Consider the following 26,052-nt stretch of genomic DNA (forward strand, 5'->3'; position numbering starts at 1 on the left):
CAAGTTCCTCAAAAGTCTATGAAAACTGTTTTATACACAACACTCGCACACAAGAAACGACATCATCAAAGGGGTAGTGATTCAGTAATGTAGTTTTTATTAGAATATTCAGAGTAGTGCTATAACTTCTCATTCGCTAGAGTCGATTTATAGTTTCCATGGACGTGTCGGCCTGTGAGACAGATGCTCTTCGATGAAATCAACCAGTAAAGCAACGTGTGAGGTAATAAACAAAAGGCTACCTAGTATTTATATTACTAATTACAGAATTTACACTTACAGAATTTCTATGGAGCACTTCAAAGAAATAGGTGTGTTTCTCACAGATATAATAAAAATATTAATAAATACATGTTTTTTTTTTACCCTTTTTAATAGATTTCTAGAGGAAAGCATCCCCCCCCAAAAAAAACCTCCAGCTTGTTTCACTGATTTGCAACAAGATGTTTTTAAAAGGGAGAAAGTAGGGACAGCTGCTTTTCCTTAAAGATGAGAGAATAAAATGAATGAACATACAGTAGAAAACTCACTGTATGTTAAATTACCACTTGATCAACGTGTGTCATGTTGCTGAGGACGATTGTTGTATGTTTGTCAGCTGCAGGAGCGTTAAGTGACTGACTTGTTGGGAGTTCACGCCACAAACTGAAGCACGAAGCTCAGACTCATTGGTTCCCATCAATCCAGCACGAAGCAAGGCGGAAACCAGCTGCAGTACTGAGATACCAACTCTGCAATCCCGTTATAGTAAGAGAGATTTTCTTCACCCATAATAAAACAGTGCTGGAAACGCCAGGACATGTGAGTCAAACTGGGTTCCCACTGTTTGACAGAGAGAGGCATGATGGGATTTTAAACCCTGGAGGAGAGGTCATGTTCAAAATGACAGCTGGGGGGAGTCAGGACTTGATACAGTTGAGATGGAGGAGGGGATGTATTGTTCTGGGTTGGTTTCCTGTCTGGACCCAGCTTCTCTAATTGGATTTTTTTGGTTGCCCTGTTTTGCTCGGCAAACAGATTTAGGGGGGAACTCTGTTCCCTCTGCTGGGTGTTCCTGTGTGTCAGGGGGCTTATGGGACGTTTGTGCTTGTGGATTTGCTGGAGCTGGATGTTTGGATTTCTGCTCTGCATTCGTACCTGACTGCCATGCTCATCAGCGGTGGCAGTCCACCAAGTGCTCCGGGCCAAGGATGTGTGTGTGTTGCAATGCAGTGAGTGTGGGAATGTGAAGGCAAGCGTGCAGTAGAAATAACATAGAGGAGGAGAGCGTCGTGTCTGGATCAGATGTGCGCATGGAGTCAAAAAATTTGGATGAAGTTGGACTGGAAACACAAATGTCCTGTGAAGGTTTTCAGGAACAGTTTAAGTACATGAAGAGTTTAACATCATTAAATAGAGTCTGAGGAAGAGAGACTTCTGTTCCAGGAAGAGTTTTGCCGATATAATGGGCACAGTTGCATAATGCTGATGGTGGCCAGACTTTTGACTTCATTACCTGTGTTTTGAATTGATGTGCCAGGATGGTTTTCAGAGAGGAATTAAGGCCCTGGCTAGACTACAGCACAGAGTACCAGTGAATTCACTGTTATAATTGGGAGCAAGTTCTGACCCTCATGAAAGCCAGAAGCTCGTTGCTACTCCAGTCCACCACATAATGTCTGTCTGACTTGTTCCTCTTCCTCTGTGCTTTAGAACAGGTTCGTCTTGATGGCGGGGTTGGGTTTTCTGTGGAAGGAGGACAGGACTCCAGCAAAAGGCCCGGTCATACTGTCCGCTGGCTGCCAGGCCTTCAGGATCTCCTGAGTCTGGGCAGCAGGCTGGGCCACTGCAGGGTTGGATGGCCCCAGGCTGGACCAGTTGGGTGCCTTCAGCCCCTGCAGGACTGGAGAGCTGGAGGTGTTGATGTAGCCACTGTTGGCAGGAGCCGGGCTTGGGCTCAGGCTGGCAGGGCTGCCCAGGTTACCGTTGGCTGAGCCCGGCAGGGAGGCCGTGCTGTCAGGTGTGGGGCTGCAGGTGGATTCTTTGGACTCATCATCATCTGATGAAGATCTTGTGTCTCCGCCTTTCTTCCCTCCAGAGCTGGTGCTGCTGCTGCCCGTGGTGCCACCGGAGTTGTTTGCTTTAGCGTTGGCTGCACGCTCCTGTTTACGGAACTTGGCACGTCTGTTCTGAAACCACACCTGCTCAAACACAGACACACAGGTATGTTAGTGTGTGATTTAACACAGACAGAATAGTTACATAGAGAAGAATTACACCAACGCTTGAAGATCATTTTTATGTCACAAATGCAAAAATCAGGTTAAAACATAAAATAAAAGGCCTGTTCCTCTCACCTGCACCCGGGCCTCAGTCAGGTCTATCTTCAGCGCGAGCTCCTCGCGGGTGTAGATGTCTGGATAGTGTGTCTCAGCGAACACTCGCTCCAGCTCCTTCAGCTGAGAGCTGGTGAACGTGGTTCTGATGCGCCGCTGCTTCCGCTTCTCGTTCAGGCCGGAGGGGTCCGAGAAAAACTTGTAAGGAACTGCGAGGAGACACGTAGTTCCGTTAAGAGGTGTGAATGTATAAGGAAACAACGTAAAAGAAAAGTGGCCATGGGTTAAAAACCACGCAGAGGCTCTGCGTAAAAGCTGCACTGGCTGCAGTGAATAGCAGAATTATTTTTTTGGAAGGTGAATAAATTGATCGACACAATTATAACACGGTGTAAATACATTATTAAAATACATTAATCAAATAATTTAATAAATAAATCGTTTAATAACAATAATAATAATAATAACAATAAAAACTAATAATGAGAGCTGAAGGCCTGCAGGCCACATTAACAACGAAACGTTCAAACGAAAACATAAATCAATAACATTTGTCCGTTTTATTTTCTGAAATAATTTAATTTTAATAGATTTAAAATATTCGGTTACTCTGGCAAATGTACAAAATATTTTATACTAAAAGTCTAATCTATATTTCATGTGTTCTAAATTTATTTGAAAATGATTTCATTTATGTCTCAATATCCACAAAGCAATATTTCAGTGTAGGCGTGAGTCTTTTAGAATTTAATCTGAGCATCAAAAAAAAATCAAACCTTCTGTTATTAAACGGGATTAAAACTTAATCAAACAATCATGGTATTTAATATAAAGGCAGACGTGTGTGTATGTGTGTGTGCAGTGATAAATTCCTCAAGACTGAGTTGTTTTTTCCTGTAGCTGTCAAACTTAATTTTTTAGTGTATCATTTTAATCCGTTATAGGATATAATATTGACCTATAGTTAAAGCCTATAGCAGTGGCTGCAGCAGTATTACAGATGATTCCGTATAACGCCCAAAATAAACTGTAGTCTTCGTATTCATAGCACTTTAACAATAATATAAAACTTTAATTTCATACATTTGTTTTTTCAATAATTATGATTAGATTTTTTTTCCACTCACGAAAAAATAAATTAAATTAAAATGGAATGCAAAAGGCCATCTTTAAAGAAAACGGATTTTATGAAGCTTCTTTACGCAGCTCATGTGTCACAGCGTCTGTTCTCTCTCTCTCGCCCTCTTGTTCAGATACGAGTTCTTATCTCCGGGATTATTTTCCCTGCGTGTTACCTGAGGTGTAGGGTGTGGGCTGGTGCTCCCGCAGCGCTCCCAGTGTGCAGCTGGCCGTGCTGAGCGGAGTGCAGCCCGGGTTGGAGAAAGGTCCGCTGCGGATCGGGTTGTACTGGAAGGAGCTGGCCTGGCTGCAGGAGCTGAAGTCCGCGTACGCCGACGCTTCCATGGCCGCCATGCAGGAGTCATAGGAGTTCAGGTAGGAGTAATCCATTTTATACATGGAGGAGAGCCGGTGACAACACCGGTGTGCACACACAGCGAGGTGGATGGACACAGAGGATGGTGAGAGAAGCTGCTCACAGTTGCTGCTGTGGTATCTCCTCTGTGTTTGTCCCAGCCACTGCGTAAAGACGCGTCTCCCCAAAACTCTTCTTTTGGTTTTTCACCGCAAATAATCCAGACGTTTTTTTCTTTCCTTCTACACTTTACCTTCACTTCCCTCAGTTTTATATGTCTCTTTCTGCCTTGTCTATCCCGTCTTCTCCTCTTCTGCTCCCTGGACTGTAGTTCTCTGTGCACTCGCGCTCCGTTTGACAGCGCGCTGCGGCTCGCGCGGTGTTTATAATAAACTTGGCAGAGCGCGAGACAATAGCGAGGCGGTGGTCTGTAGTTTCCATGACAATGCCACCAGTGAGTGAGCGTGGACACGGACAGCCCCCACCCCATCCCACGCCCCCCTTTTGCGCCGCCCACGCGCACCAGAGCCTCGCGAGCTCGCAGGTGCCATGAGTTAAATAATCAAGTCTAAAAAAAAGAGAGAAGAAAATATTTATAAAAGCATTGATGATTGTGTTGAGTTCAGTGTCCTCACTCAGCACAAATGTGACTGGATATCAAATGTCACCACATCTCATTTACATAAATCCATATATGAGTTTATTTTGCTCATAAACTGTCAAGGTTTATAATGAGTGGACACTTTTTTAACACGACAGATTTGGCTTATTTGCTTCTTTTTTATACAAAAACACTGATTCAAGACCACGGTACAAGGGACAAACAGGACCAATAACAGCCTGGTTTACTTTATAATCATCTGATACTTTTGTGTTTTAAACTTTACAATAAAGCTACGTTTAATTCATATCTCACTTACTGAATCAGAGGTTTCCTGATAAGAGTGGGATCGTCCGCTATTGGCTGCATGTGCTAAAACTCACACTTCCAGTGTGTTGTCATTGATATTGCACTGAGTTACCATGTCACCATAAGAGACAGCGGTTTATACATGGAGCCATAACTGCGTAATGTATCTATAAATAAGTGCATGTTACGAGCAGGTGTCGTTTTTAGCCCCAAAATACTGCTGCGTAAAAGCGCGTGGAGAACAACAACATCAGCATCAGCAGCTGCAGCTGCATCAGCCACACAAGTCTTTACGTGGCGAGAAACGTCCAGATGTGACGGTGATTGCTGAGATTAAAAGCTTTGATTTGATTCCGATCACTTTTTTACGGAGATGTCAGCGCAGAAAGCGTCGGGTTGATGTATAGGACTGGAGAGGGAACCAGAGAGAGAGACACGGAGAGAGAGAGAGAGAGAGACTCAACCGTAAACGCATTGACGTTCCATAAATTGGTTTAAGTTTATTGTTCGGTGTCATACAATGTGATAAGTCATATCCCACACGGTCCACACACACACACACACACACGCACACTTCTGTTGCTTTTCAGTCTCTTGTTGATAAAAGTAACAGGCTTTTTATTAGTGGATACATTTCACCAGAATAATATAATCCACAAAGAAAATTACGTTGTAGCCGCCGTGACGCACGACAGAAATTAATTGGGTTTGGAGTCGTGTGCGCGAATATGAAACGCATAAGTGCGCGCTCTTATCGCTGTGCCTGACCAGAGGCGGCGTGATGATGCTCCTTAATGACATTACACACACACACACACACACACACGTGAGCGCGCACATGTGAATTTGCCTTGCTCCACTCACTTTAAATACGAATTAGTATCCCTGTGTGTGTGTGTGTCTGTGTGTGTCAATCTCAGTCTTCCTTCTAAACATGGGATTATAATAACGCCACCCTGCATATTAGTGCTCGTCTTCGTTGTGATGTTATGTGAATTTGTTATTTTTATTCATGCAAATCATAAAATGATCATACAACTTAAAAATAAACAATCACTATAGATCTTAAGTGGCATTGCTGCTGCAGATATTAGTCTATATTTACACATCTCTATAGCCTGTATTATTGATTATTACTGCAGACCTATAGTGATGATGGCAAGTATTCATATACAGTTGATAGAAATAAGGGTTAAAATGTAGTGAAACTATCTCCCCATATAGAGATACTATACACTTTAACTTCAAGTTTTAATAAAATAGAATATCAAAGTATCACAGACTCAACTCACTGTTATATTGTGTCATGTAGAAATGGCTCACTAACTTTCCTTCAAACTCAACAAACAAAGCATTAAACAAAATGGTCTCCATATAAGTGTGATTAAAATAAAATAACATAAAATGAAATTGTGTGTGACCATGACCGGGGCCGTTTCTTTAAGTCACCTAAGTTAAATGAAATGTGGTTTTCAGCTCGGGACTGTTGTGTGTCCCCGTCCCGTCTGTAGAGTTCAGAGGTGAGTTTGCCAAGAAACTTTTAAGTGTTTCACAGTTTAACTCCAGAAAAAGAGCAGCCTGCAGGAGCGACCCTATATTTCTCCCGCTTTCAGGCCATTTAAACTCTTAATCCCTTCAAAGACGAGAGCGGAGCAGAGCGGAGAGTTTCTCTTCCAGGCCGCTAATCCACCCACAGAGCTGCGGCGCAGAGGGAGGAGACCTCTCCTCTGCTCCACTCTGCATGCGGAGGCTTTAACTTTGCACTTTTACATTCATGGGGCGGTTTTGACGGAAACAGTAACGAGGAGCTTTGGCATTCATGACGCCTGAGTCAACAGAGGAGGGACACAATGGTCCCCCAGAGGCTCCTGAGGGCCCCAGAGAGAGGGACCCCGACTATAGGGATTATGGGCCAGGAGGAGCCGGGTTATCAAGAGAAAATCTGATGCTTTCCGATGCTTTAGTCAGAGTTATGATTGAGTTAACATTGAAGTGGCGGTTTTATGTCTTAAAGCAGTAAACTGATATTAAATCATGATCATATGGCGACAGGCGACAAATATGAAGAACATATGCCTCACGTTGTGATAATAAAATTTAATTTTGATTTAAAAGATACGATATATTATTATTACAGCACAACTAAGATAATAAATAGTAAACACACATTATAAATAAAATAAAAAAGTATGGACATATATTAATTACAAGTAGTATAAATAGAATCATATTTGCAAATGTGTAAACAAATAAACAACATATATTCATGTAAAATGTTTCATTGATTACGAGACGTGTTTTGTGTCTGAGAGGTAAAAGGTGAATATTAGAATGTATATGTGATGTTTATTAATCGTCTCTCTGCTCCACTGCTCCTTACAATCATATATAACACGCTATTAGACTTTATGGCACATAATCATGGTGGTGTGTCCGCACGACTGTTTCTGCGCTGTGCAAGCACGCTTTTACTCCAACCCCAAATCATTTCTGATGCTCCTCCACCTTTGGCGCACACAGGTTTTACGCGTCAACGCACTTGTGCGTCATATGTAGCTGCTTGCGAGGAAAGAGCGAGTTCCTGTGATGGATGGATGGAGAGGTGTGTGTGATCGTGCGCGCGTGTGTGTGCGTGTGTGTGTGTGTGTCGAGACATGTGAATAAGGGATGAGTAAAGGATGGGACACTGGCGACACTGGTTTGAAGAAAAGCCTCCCGGGAGGCCCAGTCCGGTATCTGTCAGGTGCCACGCGGTGGTGGTCCGAGGCTGTCAGTCAGAGAGAGAGACAGAGACGGACAGAGAGAGACTGCAGGTCCATCCATCATGAAAACTCAAAGAACATGTCCTGCATGTGTCGAGACTGAGGCGTTTTCCTGCCCCAGACTCAGGCGGATTCGGTTCCTTATTGGTTTGGACAGAAAACGTCTTCTTTGTAAAAGACACAGTTAAATGAACAAATACATGTGGTGACACATTGTTACTGTGAGCAACAGTCCATGTTGTCGTCGGTCAGACACAGGCCTAAATGTGTGTGGAACAGTAATTAACATTTATAATGAATTAAACTAATTAAACTGTGTCATTGCTCTAAAATAGTTTAACAAAACGAATGCACATTTGTGAGTGTTTAAAGTTGCAACTCAATATTAAATCAAATTAAATGTAGAATATGCTCCTTTTAAAAAAAAATGCACAGCATTTTAATTATGAACAGATAAAATGATCGGTCAAATTGAGTAAATATCAAAGTTATGAGTGTTTTCTGAATTTAGTTGGACATCTTGTTGTGAAGGTTTGAGTATTATTAATATAAAAAGCACTTACATTTAGATAAAATAAGTTATGGAAGACGGAACACATCTGTTTTATGAACGACGCTGATTTAGATGCTACATTTGCGTAGTGTCTCTGTGCGTAAAATGCGCAGTGGCTGATTGACATGGCGCTCAGTATCTGTTGCTGTATGAATATAATTTTCGTTCTCATCGCGTGTTTTTATATGGATCCTTTGAACAGTTTAAATACACTCATGTCAGTTTGGATATTTATAAAGAAGAATACCTCATATTTAACCGCATTATTGTGACGCACACTTCCTTTTTCCTTTGCTGTGACTCCACACACTCTCTCACACACACACACACATACACACACAGAGCTGCACAGTCACTGAAATGTGTCGTGTCATCGTCGCTGTAAAGACACTTCTCCCTCGGAGATGGATTTGATGGCGCATTATTGTAAAATCAAAAGTCGCGGATTCAACCGTTAACATCAGCCCACGTTTGCGCAACAACGGAGGATCGCGCAGTGCGCATTTAATTTGCCCGATGATGAATGAGAAACCGTGCAGTGCGGGGAAGGAGGACATGAGTCGGGCTGTGGGCCCGGGGGGCCAGTCGGTGCGCCTGTCCCCGCATTTCAATCCCCAATTACCGGAATGCACCGTGACGGTCCGGCTGGAGACGACGGCGCGCGTTTAACCGGGTTAGAGAGCACGTGAAGCAGCCATGTTGTATGTAATTGAGTCAAGTCCAGGCCGAGTGTTGATTCACCTGATCAGAATCACAGTGCAGGGACCTGACAGTGCGCACGGTGTCCCAGTGAGGAAAACACAGTGGATATGTGTTGCTTTTTAAATAAGTCAACATGATTTCATGATAAGAGAAGCTCTTTGTGGCTGAGAAACTCAAGTTCAATGAGTTTGAGGAATAATCTTTGCTCCACTGTGTTTCATAACATCATTATATTGCTGTCTGTTTTTAATGTGTAAAAAAAAAAGGCTCAAATGTGCTTGTTTAGTAGGTATATTTAGTTTGTATGCAAAATGAGACTGAATTGTGTTTCTCAATCTATAAAAACAAATGCATTTTCTCAACACAGTGAACATTAAATAGTTCTCAACACTGGGCTGGAAGAATAAGGCTTTTTCCATTGCAACTGACTTCATCAGATATACGCCTACATTATTAAATTGAGTGGGACATGCCACTTTTTTGTGTCCATACCGATATCACAAACTGGAGTATCGACCTGATATTAGTCTGATACAGTCATTTTAGACCATTTATGAACACATTTGTGTGAACCACTGTGTAGAAAATATTGTTCTCCCAAAAACAAGGAATAAACAGCCCAAACATGACTCAGCTGAAATGCTATTTACAATGTAATTATTTACATTCTGTGCATATTGAAGCATGAGATATGTCGGATTTTTTTGATTGTGTCGGATTTTACATTTGCAGTAGTCCGATCCAGTGATTAGGACCATACCGACCGATTCCCATCCCCTTTTCTAACCTCATTTAAAAGTCATCCCTTCAGCATGTATGTTGTTGAATGTTCCTTTGTTGTATAACCACATCGCGGTGGTTGTACATAGAGGTGAAAGTTCACCTGCTGCATTAAAAATCGAGAGAAAACTCAAACAGGGTTGAGTAGTTAAACTGGTGATAATCTACTGTTTAAACCCACTCAAACAACAACACACGTACAGGTTACGTTCACTCGAAGTTTCGTGTTCCTTTGTTTTTGTTATTACACAAAAGATAAATGAATGTTAATCACTTGGACAACATTCACAAAGGCACTTGTTTAGTGTTAAGTTTATTTTAAAAACAACAACTGTCAATTGTCGTGATAAGTGCACACAGTTTTGAGGATAAGTTGTTTTACATAACTTAGAAATTCTATTTTACAACGCAGTGGATCGATGCACGCGGGGGTATGCGAATGTTGAAATGTGCTCTTATGTGTTCCCAGAATATTCTCTCCTCATCCTGGAGAGAAAATGTGGTTAGAACCATAAATCATTTCTCATCATCATTTGATTTAAATAATGGAACCAAACTAATGAGCTGAGACAAAAAAATGACAGTCAGCAGCACAGAAGAAGAACATCATCATCATCATCATCATCATCATCGGGGTGAAGTTTGGTCAAAAATCGCCTTAAAAACGAGGTCATCAATTTTAACCCATCAAACGACACTCACACTAATTCAAGTCCACTCGAACATCAGTTGAGTGCGCACTCAGCAGCGGCAGCAGGCACGTGACGTGACGCGCAGCAGCTGCGCGTATTCACATGCTGCGTACATCTCTCCACTGCGGCACCAGACCTGTATTATCCTAATGGATAACGGCATGTTACTTAAAAAAGAAGCTTTTTAGGATAAAAACCAGGTCCCCGGAGACCACAGTGCGCACGCGCACACACACACATACACGCACACCACAGCTGGAGCAGCGAGGAAAGGCCGCGCGCAGGAGAGCTTCTCCAAACACGCTAATTAGATCTGGAGCTCTGGCCCCGCGCTCTGAAAGCAGCCCAGCGGCGGGGCGCGCGGAGCTGTGGAAAGTTAATTGAATTAAATTCCCTCTAAACTAATTAGGCTGCAATCTGCCACGCGAGCTGTCCCTGAGCAAGGTTCGAATTAGGCGGAATGGATTTGTTCCCTTTCTTTAAAAGAAAAAAAAACCCCGCACAGACTGGTGTGTTTTTTGGTGGTGGCCTCCTTTATTTGTCTTCTATGCTAATGATTCTGCCAGAGGGGGAGGTAGTCACGTGATCGCCTTGCGGTGCGGCACCGGATGCGTGTCCAGTGGTAACAGCACCAGCACCGCAGAGCCACCGTGAGTCCACGGTCGCATTTTGGGGAGATGAGAGAGGGAGAGAGAGAGAGAGAGAGTGGTGACTGTGATGAGGCTCCTGCTCTGCAGCAGCTGAGCGTCTTCAAACTGCAGCTGAGTGGACTGAGGTAATGGAGGTGAAATCGATCGCTATCCTGGAGGGAGCAGAGGGAGAGCACAAAGAGAGAGAGGGAGAGAGGAGCGAGTCAGTGTGTGTGTGTGTGTTATAGTATAGTGCAGAGGGACACGGATGAAAATGCTCTGTTAAGAGCAGGGACAGATATGATAATGGGAGAACCTCGAGTAGTCGTTCATCATTCAGCACCTCCACCTGGCTGCTCGTGCTGCTCCTGCTGCTCCTGCTCCTGCTGCTGCTGCTGCTGCAACTGTTACTGCACCAAACACCAAACACACCCAAACTTCTACACCCAGTTTTCACTCCATCACAGTCATAATAACTGTCAGTGTGTGTATCCATGTCATTGTAGAAGCAGATTTACTGTGTATGCAGCTGATAGAAGAGCTACAGACTCTACACTAGGGGCTGGGTCAAAGTAGCGGTTTGGTGATATATCGTCGCCCGTTCTCGTGCAATACGATAACTGATACTGCCGGGGCAAGTCTTGATATGATTTAGCAGATCCAAAGCAACTTACAAAAGAGGAGTAAGCTACATAAGCTGCAGAAGTGGATCCAAGTGCAGGAGGAGATGCAGGGGAAGGGGGTAGGCTATGTGCTCAGACAGAAGATGCTCTTGGAAAGAGCTGGGTCTTCAAGAGCTTCTTGAAGACAGACAGGTGTGTTCTGGCAGAGCACAGTAGCTCATTCTACCGGCGTGGAATGACACATGAAAAGAGTCTGGATTGTCTTGGGTAGCCTGTTAGGTACGGTACGGCCTGATCTTTCTTATATTGAATAGTGCAAAGCGACATGACCGGGGTGTCAGAGGCAAAGAATTAACAAATGAAGGCGCTCTAAAGTAAACGGCCGCTGCTACAAATGAATGAAGGGAAACCTGAGGGTGGAAGTTACCAGAAGAGGGCGTTTACAGTGGGATGATGGCGGAGAAAGATACGTTAAGAGATGCTCCATCCACGTTCAATACATAGACTTTATGCACTTTTCACGGTAATGTTTTGTTTTCTTCTGTCCGACAGATATCGCGATGTATCGCAGTATGATTGTCTTGCGATATATCGATTATCACAGTATCGTGATATTACTGGTATCGTATCGTGAGGTACCGTGTGATTCCCACGCCTGCTCCATACTATTGCTTTACAGTGCTGTATTTATTATGTATGTATTAGACGTAGCAACCTTTATTATCTTTCGTTTCTATTTTTGTTTCCCCCGATGTTTTATATTTACCAGATAATCTTATTTCACTTCAGTGGGAGACACTCGCAGACTAAAGTGAAGTATTATACTCAACATATTTTGCGCTGCACCTTCAACTCTCCTCCATTTGTATCATCTGCAGGAGGTGCATTTGAAAAAAAGAAAGAAAGAAAGACATCGGGGCAGAGGGAGGGCAGATGGACAGACAGACAAGAGGAGGGAGAAGCAAGGGCTGAGAGAGAGAAAGGTGGAGAAGAGGGAGGGAGGGAGGATGGCTGGAGTGAGTGAGTTAGTGAGCGAGCAAAATGTAGAGAGATAGAGGGAGAGGGAGGTTAGGACGATGGAGGGCCAGGTTTCTGTTTCTCCATAATCTAATCAGAGAAATGGCAGCAGTCAGAAATAGCCTGACGGACAGACTAAGAGCCTCTTCTCTTTTTCATTCTCCTCCTTTTCTTGTGCTCCTTCTTGGGGAGGGTAAATGGATACACACACACACACACACACACACACACACACACACTCACGTTGCCAGCTTTACTTCCTAAAACCATAAATTGTAGATGTGTTTGAGGGTTATAGGCGATGGGAAAAGCCTCGAGGTATCACGGCAAAACCTGATCCACTGTAAAGATGCAATCTCTTGAAGAAGAAAAAAAGTCCTGTGTTTTTAAAAAGATTCTGCTGCTTCTTCTTCTTCCTCTTTTTTCTCTGTGGGCCTCAAAGAGTTCCAGTATCTGTGACACTTGCAGCGTGTGACAATTAGTTATCCGTGCAAAATACAGTTAATACAACCACAGAGTGAAAGCCACTGTAAGTGTTGTGATTCCCACAAGGAGATGAATAAAGCATCTATCATGAGGGAACACATGACACCTATTTTAGCCTCACTCCACTGGCTGCCCGTGCACTTTAGAGTTCATTTTGAAATGATTTTATTTCTGTTTTTAAACCCTTAAATGGTCTTGCTCCATCTTAAAATCTTATTTTTTACTCTTTGGTGTATTTATCTTTTTTATATTTATATTTTGTTTTATTGTGCGACTTGTTTATTTGTTTTTATACTTTCTACAGCATTTTATTGTATGTTTTACTATATGTTCTTAGGTCTATTAGGTCTTATGCGTTTATATTTCATTTATCTCCGATGCACAGCACATTGTTTCGGCTGTCGTTGTTTTTGAAAGTGCTTTATAAATAAAGTTGGATTAGATTGGATGAAAACTAGATGTGGAAATGAAGATAAAAGGAATAAAAAACCAAAACATTTATTTACTTTACTTTTTTCCCTCAGGAACTTTTAATTAATGTCATAGTCAATGCCAGAAAATATTTACAAGGACAATACATGTGTAGCTTCCCATACACAATCATACACAATGCAAACATGCAGGCTTACAGCAGATCAGGCATTGGGTGTAAGACAACAGGGAATGAATAAATAAGGTTACTAAAATAAGTAAAATTGACCCCCAAATTAGTGAAAATTAGTAAAACTAGTAAAATTGACCCTGATCCAAGTGTAGATGTGTAGTAGCTGAGAGTATGAAAGATTTGGATTATCTAATTGTTCTGATCAGGGACAAAATCCTCACATCACATGAAAGAAGTTGACTTTTTTTTTTCTTGACTCAACTAATTGATTAGATAATTGTATTATTAAATAATCGTAACAGTTGAATACTGTAGTGTTACAGTATAACGACACTGGTTGGGGAGAATAAAATAGTGTTTGTGTTGTTGTGGGGGTCTTTATGCTAATTCCTATAGGGAAGACATTCCAGCATGGTGTGTGTGTGTGTGTGTGTGTGTGTGTGATGCTCTTCTACATTTCAGTGACATTTACCGTGCTGCTGCATTTTCTCCCAGCGTTTGACACAGCCCCCCCACACAGAGCGGGATTCCAATCAAATTCCTCTGTCATGTTGTTTCACAAGGTGGACAAGCTTTATTGTTGTAGAATTCCCACCCAGGCACTGGTTTTCACACACACACACACACACACTCACAGAGAGACACACACAGAGACAGACGTGTCCGTCCATCCATCAAAAGGTGTCAGTGCAACAAAAACAAAACAAACGGAGGAATTCCCTTTCTGTCGCGATGACTTTATTTACACAGAGGGCACAACAACAATGAGAGATGCTGCTCGATTACATGCGGCGCCTCGCCGACGCGCTGTTCAAACATTTATGATACAGCACCGAGATTATTATTTCTTTACGACTCTAAATTCCTCTTAACGTCACAGACAGACGCACACCGTGCAGCCGCCGTGACAGACGACGCGTCTTCACGTGAACATGCATCAACAGAAACTATTCACCAGACAGTTATATTTAGCCATAATTCAGTGACTGCTACACAGTCTGCTTCGGATTTCACCACTAACGCATTCTTTACTAAAATTAAGTGAATTTTTTTTGTTTTATTTATCGTGTAAAATGTGCATCAAAGTGAAGACATTGTGAAACTATCTTTTGCTCATTCACATTTATTTTTCCATCATCATTATGAAATAAATCTTTGTACTGGAATAGTTTTGTCAGTGACTTACATACAGCAGCTTTAATAAATAACACATTTAGCCAGAATGTCATATTGGACACGGTGGATATTCACGTCTCACGAGGTTAACAGCTAAGTGTTGTTGCTTCTACTTAAACAAAGATGCTGCAAAGCTTTTACTCATCAACGTGATGGCTTCCCTCCACTCACTGATGATGATGATGTTTGTAATGAAGTGAAGGCTGCACAGACTCACTGACGCCTCCACCCTACAACGACTGACCTGCAACACATTCACTGTGCGGACATTTTACATCACATGAGTCCACGCGGCATCTTCTTGCCTGTTGGAGGTCCAGTTCACTGACTGTTTATGTGCTGAATGTTGGCATCAAACGACCGCATGTGTGTACTGAAACGGAGGCAGTGATGTTGTGTTTAGGGTTTTTTTTTTTTATTGGTAACATTCATCATGAATTATCCTTCCATCCTGACACTGCATAATGATGATGCGTGCGTGTGTGTGTGCGCAGACATATTCTGTGTAGATTCTGTGTGTTTGTTAGTGTTCAGGACTGAGTGGTGGACGGATGTCCAGCGTCCTCGATGACCTGTCCTCTCCCACCACCTCAAGCCGCAGACTGGGCGAGCTCTGCTCCTCCTGGCCGTCCGATTGGACAGACAGACGCAGGGTGCAGCCTTTCGGCAGCAGCTCCTGCTCGTACGCTGCGGCCAGCTGGTTCACGACTCGCCGCTCCACCTGAGGGATAAGTGACGAGGTTAGAACGAAAGCAGAGTTTGGCTTTGCGGGTGCTTAGAGGTCAAGTGCATAATCTTTTGTTATTTTTTTATTATGTTATTCTCCTGCTTCTGTTTGATCCTTGTGTACAGAAACCATGCATGAAAACAGGCATAGACAAGCAAAACTACAGTACGGTACATATTTTTTTGCCTTTCCAGTAGGAATAGCGGCTCCAACCATTCCATTCTTTGGTACCCTTCTCCTTTTTAATTAATCAATTCAGTCAATTTCATTTTTAAAGCATGAGCTGCTTCATTATTTCTAAACTGTGTGTCGTCGCTTTGTCACTGAATTGTGTAATAATAATTCAATATTCTTTTAAGCCAATAACCCATAATATCATTTCAAACTGTTGCAGTACGTCGTGCATACCTCATGTTTGATGGAGCGCGCTCCGTAATGCATGTTGTACCCGCCCGCCAACAGGTCCAGCACGGGGCGGTCCCACTCAAGAGTTATGCCGTGACGCTGTTTGGCCTAATGAATAGGAAAATATGAAAAGGAAAATCATCGTAAAGCATCGTACAGCCAAATCAGAAAAAAAGGACAGAGGAAAGACGGAGACAAGTGCAGCAGCAGAGAGGAGATAATGTCAAGTCACATGTCTGCCAGCGCTAATCAACAGGCCCTTAATGCGCTTTAATCAAACACCAGTCGATAGGAGTGATCAGCACTGCTCATTTAGCTACTGATATTAACACATCGCTCAATAAATAAGATGCCAGATTTGACTCGGGAGATATAGATGCTTATATTATGATAACGTACTGATGTAAGACAACAATGAGAGCAATAAACATTTAATTTATTTAATATAAGTGAGTGACAAACAAATGGCTCCAGAGGATTCTGTAATAATGAGATTTCGGCTTTTAGCGCTGCTGCCACACACAGACAGAGACAAGTTATTACACACAAAAAAAATTTTTTAAAGACCACAGAGATGCACACACACACGTGCACAAATCATGCACAGCTGCACTTAAAAAAACGGATAAAAGGAAGAAGAGAAGTGACTATCAGTTGCCTGCAGGGCCCATGTTTGCTGTCAGGACACCAGCTGTAATATTAATAATTAAATATTGATGAAGGCTCCACATGTTAAACAAAATAATCACATTAGTGTGAGTTGCAGTGGCATATCATATTGATCTGCATGTGTTCATGCACAGCTCAGCGGCTGCCGGACAAAGACAGACGGCGCGTCTCACTTGGAAGACACGGACGTTATGAATGTCTCTTCTATCAGATACAGAGGTTTACTCGTACCCTCCCAAGTCTAAAAAAAACAAGGTGTTAAATAGTAATGTGGGCAAAACCGGCCCCACATTGCGTCGCACAGCCAAATGGTTGAGGCAACTCAACTAACCCCTCCCCTTATCCGAATACAGACAAACAAGCCGAGCAATAAAAAGGAAAAAAGGCCCACAGAACCTTAAGAACTTGCTGTTTTAAACATTTTTCTTTGCGTTTCTTTTAATTGCACCTGCTCCAAAAGTTAATGTGTTCATCCTCCCACTATTTAGTGTGAGGAGTCTTTCAGTGATCATGTCAACACTGAAAACCTAGAAAAATGTTAGAAAATAGTGGTGGAGAACGTGTTGAAAACATTACATGTGTAGAATAAAGAGTAATGTCAGAGAATGAAGACCTAATTTTTAAAACATTTAGTGACCTTTTTAATCCCTCAAATTAATAAGGTGATTACTAACACATTTTCCTGTCTTTACTGGAACTTAAACCTTAAGTTTGCTGCTGTCTTCCTTCAGTAGCATAGCTGTTGTGCTTCTGTCTCCCCTGCATCAGTTGTGATGTAAAACGCGTCACGCTGTGTCCCCACAGAGAGATAGTGTGGAGAGTTGTGTGGAACCGCTTTAGTCAGCATTGTGTGAATGTGACTGCATTTATCCTGAAAGTTTCACCCTCCAGCTTTAACATAATACACCAATAATGTGGCGAGATGTGATTGTCCGGTGCACACAGGGTCACATACCTTCTTGGCCCAGAAGTTGAGCTCCTTGCTGACCAGCTGTAGCAGCTCTAAGTGACAGAAAGGCAGGAAGTATACAATTTCATTGATCCGACCAAGAAACTCGTCCCTCCGGAAATGAGCCTGAGCGGGAACAAAACCATGATGATGATGGTGATGATCGGAGCCTCTTAAGCAAAATCCAGTCATAAAGAAGATGCTGTAGTTCAACAAAACATCTGTGCGTTTGTGTAACTGTTTTACCTTTAGGATCGGTCGAATCATAGTTTCTTTAAACTGCCGGGAGATTTTGATGTCATCACCTTTCTGAACGTCCTCTGGAGAGAAACATTATTCATTTTCATCTGACTTTTGCTAATCTGACGGCTAATTACTAACACAAATCCACATGCTTTCCTTTTTCCTAACTTTTATTCCAGCTGCCATGTTAATAGGACAATTTCACTATACACAGTGTACACAGACAGCAGCACATCAAACATCAAAACAAAACAATATTCAAAATTCTACTATATGTATGCTACTGCACCCAAAATATGATGGGGTCTCAAATCCAGCTCCATGGATTTACACAATTGCAAAGTTTGGAACCAATGAATTTAGAAATTCATATATTTAGTCAGTCTATCATATTATATATTTTGGAACCTCTGAAATAAAAAAAACATTAAGTAAATGAGACATTAATGCCCACTAATTTTGAAACATGTTTCTTTTATAATTCGCATCATATAGCTGCTCTAAGAAATGAGGAATAGTGATACACCATAATCTCTCCTAAAACTCGCCCAATAAGATCGCTGTATTTCTTCTATTCAAGAATTTTTATTGTCATTATGAGGACATAATGAAATTTTTGCAGAGACTCCCGGCTTAAGGTACACAATAAAATAGCAAAAATAACGAAAGGCTTAACCCTTAAATAAGACACAACAACAGACTTAACACTTAATAAGACCCAACAAAATATAAAACCATGTTCTATGTTCACTTTATAACCTGACCGGAAACCACAGTGAGAACTAAGTTCTCATAAGTGTAGGATAGTCATGTCAGGTTCTGTTAAAAAGAGGAGAACACTGTTGGCATGTAGCGACAATTTATCTTTTCAGAATACCACAAAATAATTCAAACAAACGCTGCATCTTGTAATCAGGCCCATTCTAAACTACAGCAAAACAAAAACACCATCACTGTGCACCTGACTGTGTATGTTTGTTCAGTATATGCGTTTGTTGGTCTCACCAAGTTTGTCGGCTATCTTTCTGCGGCTGACCTCCTCAGCCTCCTGACGAAGCTGCAGTGCATGCTGGGCAATTTCGTCACTTGCAACATTAGACGTCATGATGAAGATGGCGTCCTTGCATTCAATGGTCTTCCCTTTGCCATCTGTGAGACGGCCCTGAGAGAGAGGGAGGGATGGCAGGAGTCACACAGATTGATGAAAATAATATATTTTCTTCATCTGCGTTTGGATGTTAGTTTGTATACACACCTCATCAAAGAGCTGCAGCATGATAGTGAGGACATCAGGATGAGCCTTGTCTACTTCATCAAACAGGACCACAGCGTTGGGAAAAGCCTTCAGCTGCTTGGTCAGCTGACCTCCTTCCTCGTGTCCCACATAACCTGGTGGAGACCCGATGAACTTTGCCACCTGCGAGAGGGAAACAAGCAAAATAAGTCAAATTAATCCAAGGTGTCATAGAGTCGTACAAAGATCTGAAAATGAACAGCTGACGAATGCAAACATTGTACACACTGTGTTTTGGCTTCAGGACAGAAACAGATGAAAAGTCACTTACCTCGTGTTTTTCCTGGAACTCGGACATGTCCAAACGGATGAAACCCTGCAATCACACACACGATAAATGCGTGAACTGTATCACTGTGTGTATTTTTCAGCTGCACTCTTGCAGTTACCACGGTAACCAACACAAATTGATTTGTCTGTCATTTCTTCAAGGCGAGATGACCCACTAAATTAAATGTCTTATATGTGTTTCATATCTTTGACAAGATTCTTTTTCCATCTATTGATTTCGTGGAAAACACCTGTGTATACACTGTGTGTGTGTGTGAGATGCTGTGTCACATACCTTTTTAATGTCCTTGTGCATGTAACGGGCCACTTGTTTGGCCAGCTCTGTCTTCCCTGGGACAGCCGCCATCCAACCAGACAGACAAAACCAAGAAAATATTGAATTATTCAGTATTCATCAGGCAAAACCCCTGCTCCTTTTTTACTTATTTAAGACAAGCAAAGAAACAGAAAACCCCCCTGCCTTTTTGAGTACATCAGCATGTAGCGATTTGAGGAAGTCTTTCATTTTAGACAGAAAGACGATCTCTCTCTTTCTCTAGGAGCTGGATTAAATCCCAGTGCCTCCCTTACACAGCTTTCAATCATCTCCAGCAGCACACATTATGTTTGTTGGTAAAATATTCTGCATATAAATGCTCATATATGATATTGATGTCCTGAGTTTGGTATGCATATGGGTATGATGAGTGTTGTGTGAGTGTGTGTGTGTGTCTTGTTGCTGTGTTTAATATTGATGTCTGATGGCCATTGTTTGTCGCTGAAGGCAACAGAGAATATGAACACAGTTGCTCCTTCATCTATCTCTCTGTCCTGTCATTTCCCCATCGCTCTCATTTTTAGCCATCCATCTCCCATAATACCACACTGTCTCCCCCCCCTCTGAACACACTTCTCACTGCTACTTGTGAACATTTAAGCATTCCACTAGACTGCAGATGTCCCACACATTGTCCTTTTAAATACAAAAACTGCTGCTGCTTTAATCACAACCAGCCATTGCCTTTGCTATTTTCTTAAAATACCTACGGTAGCATGCTTCGTGTTATAGCTATAGGTCCGTGCACATGTGTGATAGAACAAAGGCCCAGGATTTAGACAGTGTAAGTTCATAACCACAGGATTCATTCAAATTTTGTTAATGATGAGCCAATACAATACTCAGTATCGACCCAATACTAGTCAAAATCAATGGATCAATGTCAGAATAAGAAAAGCATAAAATCTGATACTATCCTTCTGGATCTGAAAATCTTAATTATCAATCTACTCTTTTCTTCAGAAACTGTAAAAACCTCTCTGTTTAGCACAAGAAACAGCAGCAGCCTTGCAGTCAACCACTACCAGCCATTTCCTCCATCACAATCACAATCAAGCCCTGACACTGATGCTAATGTAGTTTTGATGCACCAAAATATTAAGAATTTCCTTATTTGTGAAGCCCAAAGCAAAGTCGGTTGCATCTAGATTTAGCTTGAAAATAATATTACGACTTTATTCTCGTAATATTAAAATGTTCTTCTTGTAATATTACAACCTTACTCTCGTACTGGACCGTCAGATTATACATAAATGGTTCACCAAGTACAGTCTGTACAATGTGGGCTGTTTATTTTTCTCTGGGAGCAGGATACTTATAATGCAGTTGTAGCATTGTGTTTCTGAAATGGCTGGTTATGGTGATGGGCTTAGTAATTAAGTTTGGTCATTTAAAACATGTAAAAACAACTACATTAGACTCAATGTTGTGATGTCAGTATCAGTATTGACAAGAATAAATGGCATAGAGACATCTCTAGTTTGTTTATGTGCAGCGGCTCCAGTGTCAGAGTCAGTCTGCTGTTTATGATTTATAAAAATGTTGAGTATTAGTTCTAGTACAAATATTAGTATTACTATTGCCTTTATTGTAGTCAATACTACATTACAGCAAAGTTATCCACACGGAATACACTATATGGACAAAAGTATTTGGACACCTGTCCATTACACCAACAGGAACTGTAATGACGTATTCAAATACATATACAGTACTTTGGTGCCAGACAGTTCTGCTTGTTTCTAGACCACAAAAACTTTGGCTAATTGACAAACTTTATGTACACAGAAGGAAACCGACAGCTTATACACATGAATGTTAGTCAACTTTTACAGTTGTAAGCTATGAGAATGATTCAGTACATCTGATTCATTTACTGAAAGGAGAAACCTATTTTTCAGTAGGTTAATGTTTTTAAAAAAGACTGACATTATTTCCAAACCACACCACAACAGTGTCACCATTGAGATAAATTCATTTGCTGAGAGCCTTGTCGCCTTGTGTATTCTCAGACGTTTAAATTGATTTGTTTGGCAGCAGGAGAACAACAGTACACTCCATAAACATTCATTGTGCTTCAGAAACCTGACTTGCTCAAGTGTTGTGTTTATTTTGGCAGCTGCTTGTAGCTACTTTGGGCAGCCGCGTCATTTATGACAACAAAGAGTCCGTGTTGGTCGTGAAAGAGTGTGATTTACCAATTCCTGATGAACCGAGGAAGAGGAACACGAGAGGATGCTCTTCATCGTACCAACCATTTTCCTTCCTCCTGATGGCTACAGGGTGTATGGACAGAGAGAGTGAGAAAGAGAGGGAGGAAAGGAAGGCCATTATTTCAGTTATTTGCATTTGTTGACTTTGCTTTTGCACTGCGTAATCTGCAGCTTCACCCAAGTGAACCAAGTTGACCCAAGGGCAGCGGGTATCCCAGAAACTATGATAAAAGAGAGAAAGCCGGGATGAGAGAAGGGTCAGTGGCATTTGGTCGAAAAAAAGGAGAAAGAAGAGAGAAAACAGAGCAAGATGAGAGACCTCCAGAAAGCTACCCACCATCCTCCCCCCCTCAGTCAGTGGGGCCATTAGCCAGCAGTAATTGTGTTAGCCTCCCTGGCGCAGCCTTGGCAAAATCAGTTTAGCATGGATCGCAGCCTCACACACACACAGACACACACACGCTTGCTTAAAGAGGAGTGCCTACCCAACCCTGCCATCACCCCAGCAACCGCACTCACACACATTCACAAAGACGAGATGATGAGGTGGATTAGAGACGAGTAAAGAGTATATTTGGCTGTGGTTTTAGCTGCTCAACTAAGAAGCAGACACTAGCACAAACTTACCCAAATCTGAACCTGTTGAGAGACCGGTGCCAGAAACAGAGACACGGTGAACAGAGCCAACAGTTAATGGCACTCTGATTCACTGGTCAGCTCTGCTTTGACTCTAATGGCCGGCTAGGACTTCACTGTGTCCTTTCAATGTGAGTTTCCATCAGTCTGTTTCCTCGCACAGTTTAATTACTTTTTTTTTTGATTAACAAGAAACTATAATTTGTTCATAGATGAGACTGTTTGTCTGTCCATGATCATTAGCCCTGGTGCATCCTGCTTTTCAAAGCTGAGAGACTATGCTGCACACAGAAAATGGAAAGATGCATCCAGATTGTGTCAATTCAGGTAAGTTGCCACTAAAATGCCAGCAGTTCCCTTTATGAGCTGAGCACCAGCCTCAAAACTTCTCAGAGCAGCTGATGTTGGCAGAAAAGCTGGGACAACAGTTATTATGAGTTTCTTCAAACCCGACATGATCAGATCCTCCTTGCAGTGTGAAGGAGAGACTACAGAATCCATTTTTTTCTTGGCAATAATACACATAGCTGTTATTGTAAGTTAGTAATAGTGTTGTCATCAGTTTTACACAAACCGGATGACAAAAATGTTTAAAAACATATTCTTTTAAACTTTTATTCTAACAACATTTCTTGTCATCTTCATGTAGAGAGCTACATGATCATCATAAACACATGCAGTTCAATGCCTTTGATTGTACTTTAGTGATTTAGAATGACCAAAACGTTTTCAAATACTGTAGTTACCATTAAGGCTCCAACGATTATTCAGTGTCAATTAAAATTATGAATTATTTTTCAATAATTAAAACAAGATTTCAGATTTTTCAGCTACTTAAATGTGAATATTGTCTTGTTTCTCTGCTCCATATAACAAAGAAATTATGTTTTTGATATATTATGGACCAAATTAAATAAAAGTACTGAAGAGATTGATCTTATTATGATAACAATCGTTAGTTGCAGCCCTAGTTATCATATAGATCATATTTTAAGATGTCACTTTAGCTATGCTAATACTGACACCACAGGTCAAAACAAAGTGGCAATTCATGCAAACAGACCCTCCTCTCTCCTTTCTACCTTTGTCTCCTATTCAGCAATTTAAATCACGGTAGATAAAAACAGCTGAAACACATGTCCCATGGGACTTTTATGTCTTAAAATGTGTTCTCTTTTAATCTGAAACATAAGAAAAAACTTGCAAAAGTCATGATCCGTAAAGAACACTGTCAGTTTGGAAGACTGCTAAAATGTGTCCTTCATTTACTGCCTGAAATCTGTCTGGTATTCTTCTCATCTACTCATTGCCTTTACTGTCCAAGACAAACAAGACCAACAAGACCTCCGCAAAAATATCCAACATGGAGCATCGTATGTAGAGCGAGTGGCAAAGATGAGGAACAAAACAGGGTCAGTTTTGGTGTTTAACAATAATTCTCTCATGTCAAAGCAACTCCTGTCAGGAAGATGAGTCTGTTTTTGCTCACATGCTCTACACTGCTGTGGATAAGAAGCTGTGTGTCACACAGTGCATCTAAAACACTAAAACACAGACAGACATACCTAGCTACTACATAGCTGATAAACATAACAATCAGACACTTGGTAGGAGAAGAGAGGGAGACACTGAATAAGGGACTAGGAGAGGTGACATGGTAGAGAGGGAGGAACAACGATAAGGAGAGGAAAGAGGAGCAAGGATGTAGGAGATAAAGAGACCAAAGAGAGAGGAGTGATGGAGATAAGGAGACAGAGAACGAGGCAGAGAAACAAACAAGTGTGTCAGAGATGAATAGTGACCAGAGGGGCTCAAAGCTCCGGCTGCTTTATCAATGGCTGTGTGAATGACAGCGTAACCTTCTGTGTGTTTTAGCTGATTGAGACTGACTTTGACAGAAGGGCACATTGACATTTCTCAGAGGACCATGACAACAACAAGGAAAGGAAGGAGACACGAAACAAATGAATGCTTGGTCTCTCTCTCTCCCATGCATGCATGCACACACACACAAACACTGACATATATACACACACACACACACACACACAAACGGAGCAGTGTGCATTGGGCAGGTCTGGTTGGCTCTAACCTGATTACAGAGGGATGATTCTCTTCAATAACTCTTAGCCCTGAGAGCTAAACCTGGATCAATCTAACCACTTTCCTCTGTAAATGCGTGTGTGTATACTTGGATTTGTTACCTCTTTAGGACCTTTTCTGGACCAGTAAGTCCTCACGGAGACCAAAACTTGGTCCTAATGAGGCAGAACCTCATTTCTGAGGAACCAGTTAAGTTAAGATTTGAATTGTGGTTAGGTTAAAGTCAGGGTCAGGCATTAACTGGTTATTATAAAGACTGTCAATGTGAATGTGTGTTTAGTGTTTCTGTACAGCATGTGTGTGTGTGTGTTATGTAGCAGTTTAGGAATTTCATGAAAATCATGAAAAAAATATATTCTTCAAATATTTTTTTCATTACAGAATATAAATATGAGGCTGTTTATGACTTGTGTTTGTTCTTTTCCATGTAGCCCTTGTTGTTCCTTTCTGTATCTCCACATCCTTTTCTCATTTGCTGCCTCCTTATCTAGAAAATATATCCCTTCCTCCGTTTCCTGGTACATCTCATCTCCTCATCTCTGCTTCCTCTCTGCATCTGCCAGAGTTTAGCTGATTCCAGCTCATCTCACCTTTGATAGGAACTGACAAAATGAGTAATATCACACAAGAGTACAAGTGTGTGGCCCGTACACTGTGTTTTCGTGCACATTTTCACAGAATATCCCGTCTATCAGGGGTATCAGGGTAGAGGAGCATGTGTAAGTGTGTGTGTGTGTGAGTGAGAGAGATATATTCACTGTAATACTTCTCGAGGATCAATAAGCTGTTCCTTTATCACCGCGCTGATGTCTTTCAGGACAATTTGCCATGATAACAACAATCAGTCATCACCCTGCCAAAGACTACAAGTCCCATGATTCTCTCTCTACCTTCTTGGACACTACTTCTTCCCCTCCAGGCAAGTGCCAGTTGAAGCTACTGCTTTTGGTTTATAGATGACTATAGATGGACTTTTTCTCTGTGTATTTTGAGTTCTTTCCATGTTTCAGATGAAGCTCCAAGATGAAAATCCAAAGTGCCCTCTTGTTTATTAACTGTGATATTTGCTCTCACCATCTCATTACAGATAATATCTGCTCCTAGTTGTGGGAGTGAGTTGATTATTTTCACAAATCTAAACAGAAAATGCCTAACATCATAAAAACAACACATACTTTACTGCTGAAAGCCTCTCTGAACACATACACACACACTCATCTGCGGATCAATACATGGCCTCCATGGATGCCTGGTGTAATATCAACTCTTTACTGTCTGCCATGTTATTGTGCTCTAACTCATCCTCCCTCCTCTTCTCTGTGCATTACACTCGCTCTCTTTGTCTTTCAGTCAACGCTCTGAGCTTCTTGCTCCTCAACTCCTTCTCTGCCATCTTCCCCACCTTCTTTTCAGTTTTACTCTTCCCCTCTCCATCACTTTGCCCTTCTGCTGTACAGTCAGCACAGCATGGAGGAACAATGAT

The 26,052-nt window shown here is 41.7% G+C and overlaps 2 protein-coding genes across 2 annotated transcripts in view; both read right to left on the reverse strand.

Moving 5' to 3' along the window:
- Nucleotides 1–74: 74 nt before the first annotated feature.
- phox2a (paired like homeobox 2A) lies at nucleotides 75–4,220 on the reverse strand. The gene is made up of 3 exons (XM_044031631.1): nucleotides 3,611–4,220; nucleotides 2,337–2,524; nucleotides 75–2,180 (listed from the first exon to the last, which is right to left on the reverse strand). The coding sequence occupies exons 1-3, from the start codon at nucleotides 3,831–3,833 to the stop codon at nucleotides 1,689–1,691; spliced, it is 903 nt and encodes a 300-aa protein (XP_043887566.1). The 5' UTR covers nucleotides 3,834–4,220; the 3' UTR covers nucleotides 75–1,688.
- A 10,043-nt stretch (nucleotides 4,221–14,263) lies between these two features.
- clpb (caseinolytic mitochondrial matrix peptidase chaperone subunit B) overlaps nucleotides 14,264–26,052 on the reverse strand; it is a 34,299-nt gene continuing 22,510 nt past the window's right edge. Inside the window, exons 8-16 of the mRNA XM_044031824.1 lie at nucleotides 21,816–21,893; nucleotides 19,576–19,631; nucleotides 19,282–19,326; nucleotides 18,972–19,133; nucleotides 18,722–18,878; nucleotides 17,720–17,793; nucleotides 17,480–17,599; nucleotides 15,859–15,963; nucleotides 14,264–15,444 (exon numbers count right to left, since the gene is read on the reverse strand). Of these exons, the coding sequence (XP_043887759.1) occupies nucleotides 15,247–15,444; nucleotides 15,859–15,963; nucleotides 17,480–17,599; nucleotides 17,720–17,793; nucleotides 18,722–18,878; nucleotides 18,972–19,133; nucleotides 19,282–19,326; nucleotides 19,576–19,631; nucleotides 21,816–21,893 (995 nt within the window). The 3' untranslated portion in view covers nucleotides 14,264–15,246. The remainder of the gene's footprint in view (nucleotides 15,445–15,858; nucleotides 15,964–17,479; nucleotides 17,600–17,719; nucleotides 17,794–18,721; nucleotides 18,879–18,971; nucleotides 19,134–19,281; nucleotides 19,327–19,575; nucleotides 19,632–21,815; nucleotides 21,894–26,052) is intronic.

The sequence above is a fragment of the Solea senegalensis genome, linkage group LG8, assembly GCF_019176455.1.
Source record: "Solea senegalensis isolate Sse05_10M linkage group LG8, IFAPA_SoseM_1, whole genome shotgun sequence".
In the NCBI taxonomy this organism is placed as follows: Eukaryota; Metazoa; Chordata; class Actinopteri; order Pleuronectiformes; family Soleidae; genus Solea; species Solea senegalensis.

Excerpts from the sequence above, each read along its gene's own strand:
- phox2a (XM_044031631.1), bottom strand. The coding sequence starts at position 3,833 with ATGTATAAAATGGATTACTCCTACCTGAACTCCTATGACTCCTGCATG. Across the intron at positions 2,525-3,610 it reads GCCCACACCCTACACCTCAG|TTCCTTACAAGTTTTTCTCG; the intron begins GTAACACGCAGG and ends GTCTCCTCGCAG. Across the intron at positions 2,181-2,336 it reads TGACTGAGGCCCGGGTGCAG|GTGTGGTTTCAGAACAGACG; the intron begins GTGAGAGGAACA and ends GTGTTTGAGCAG.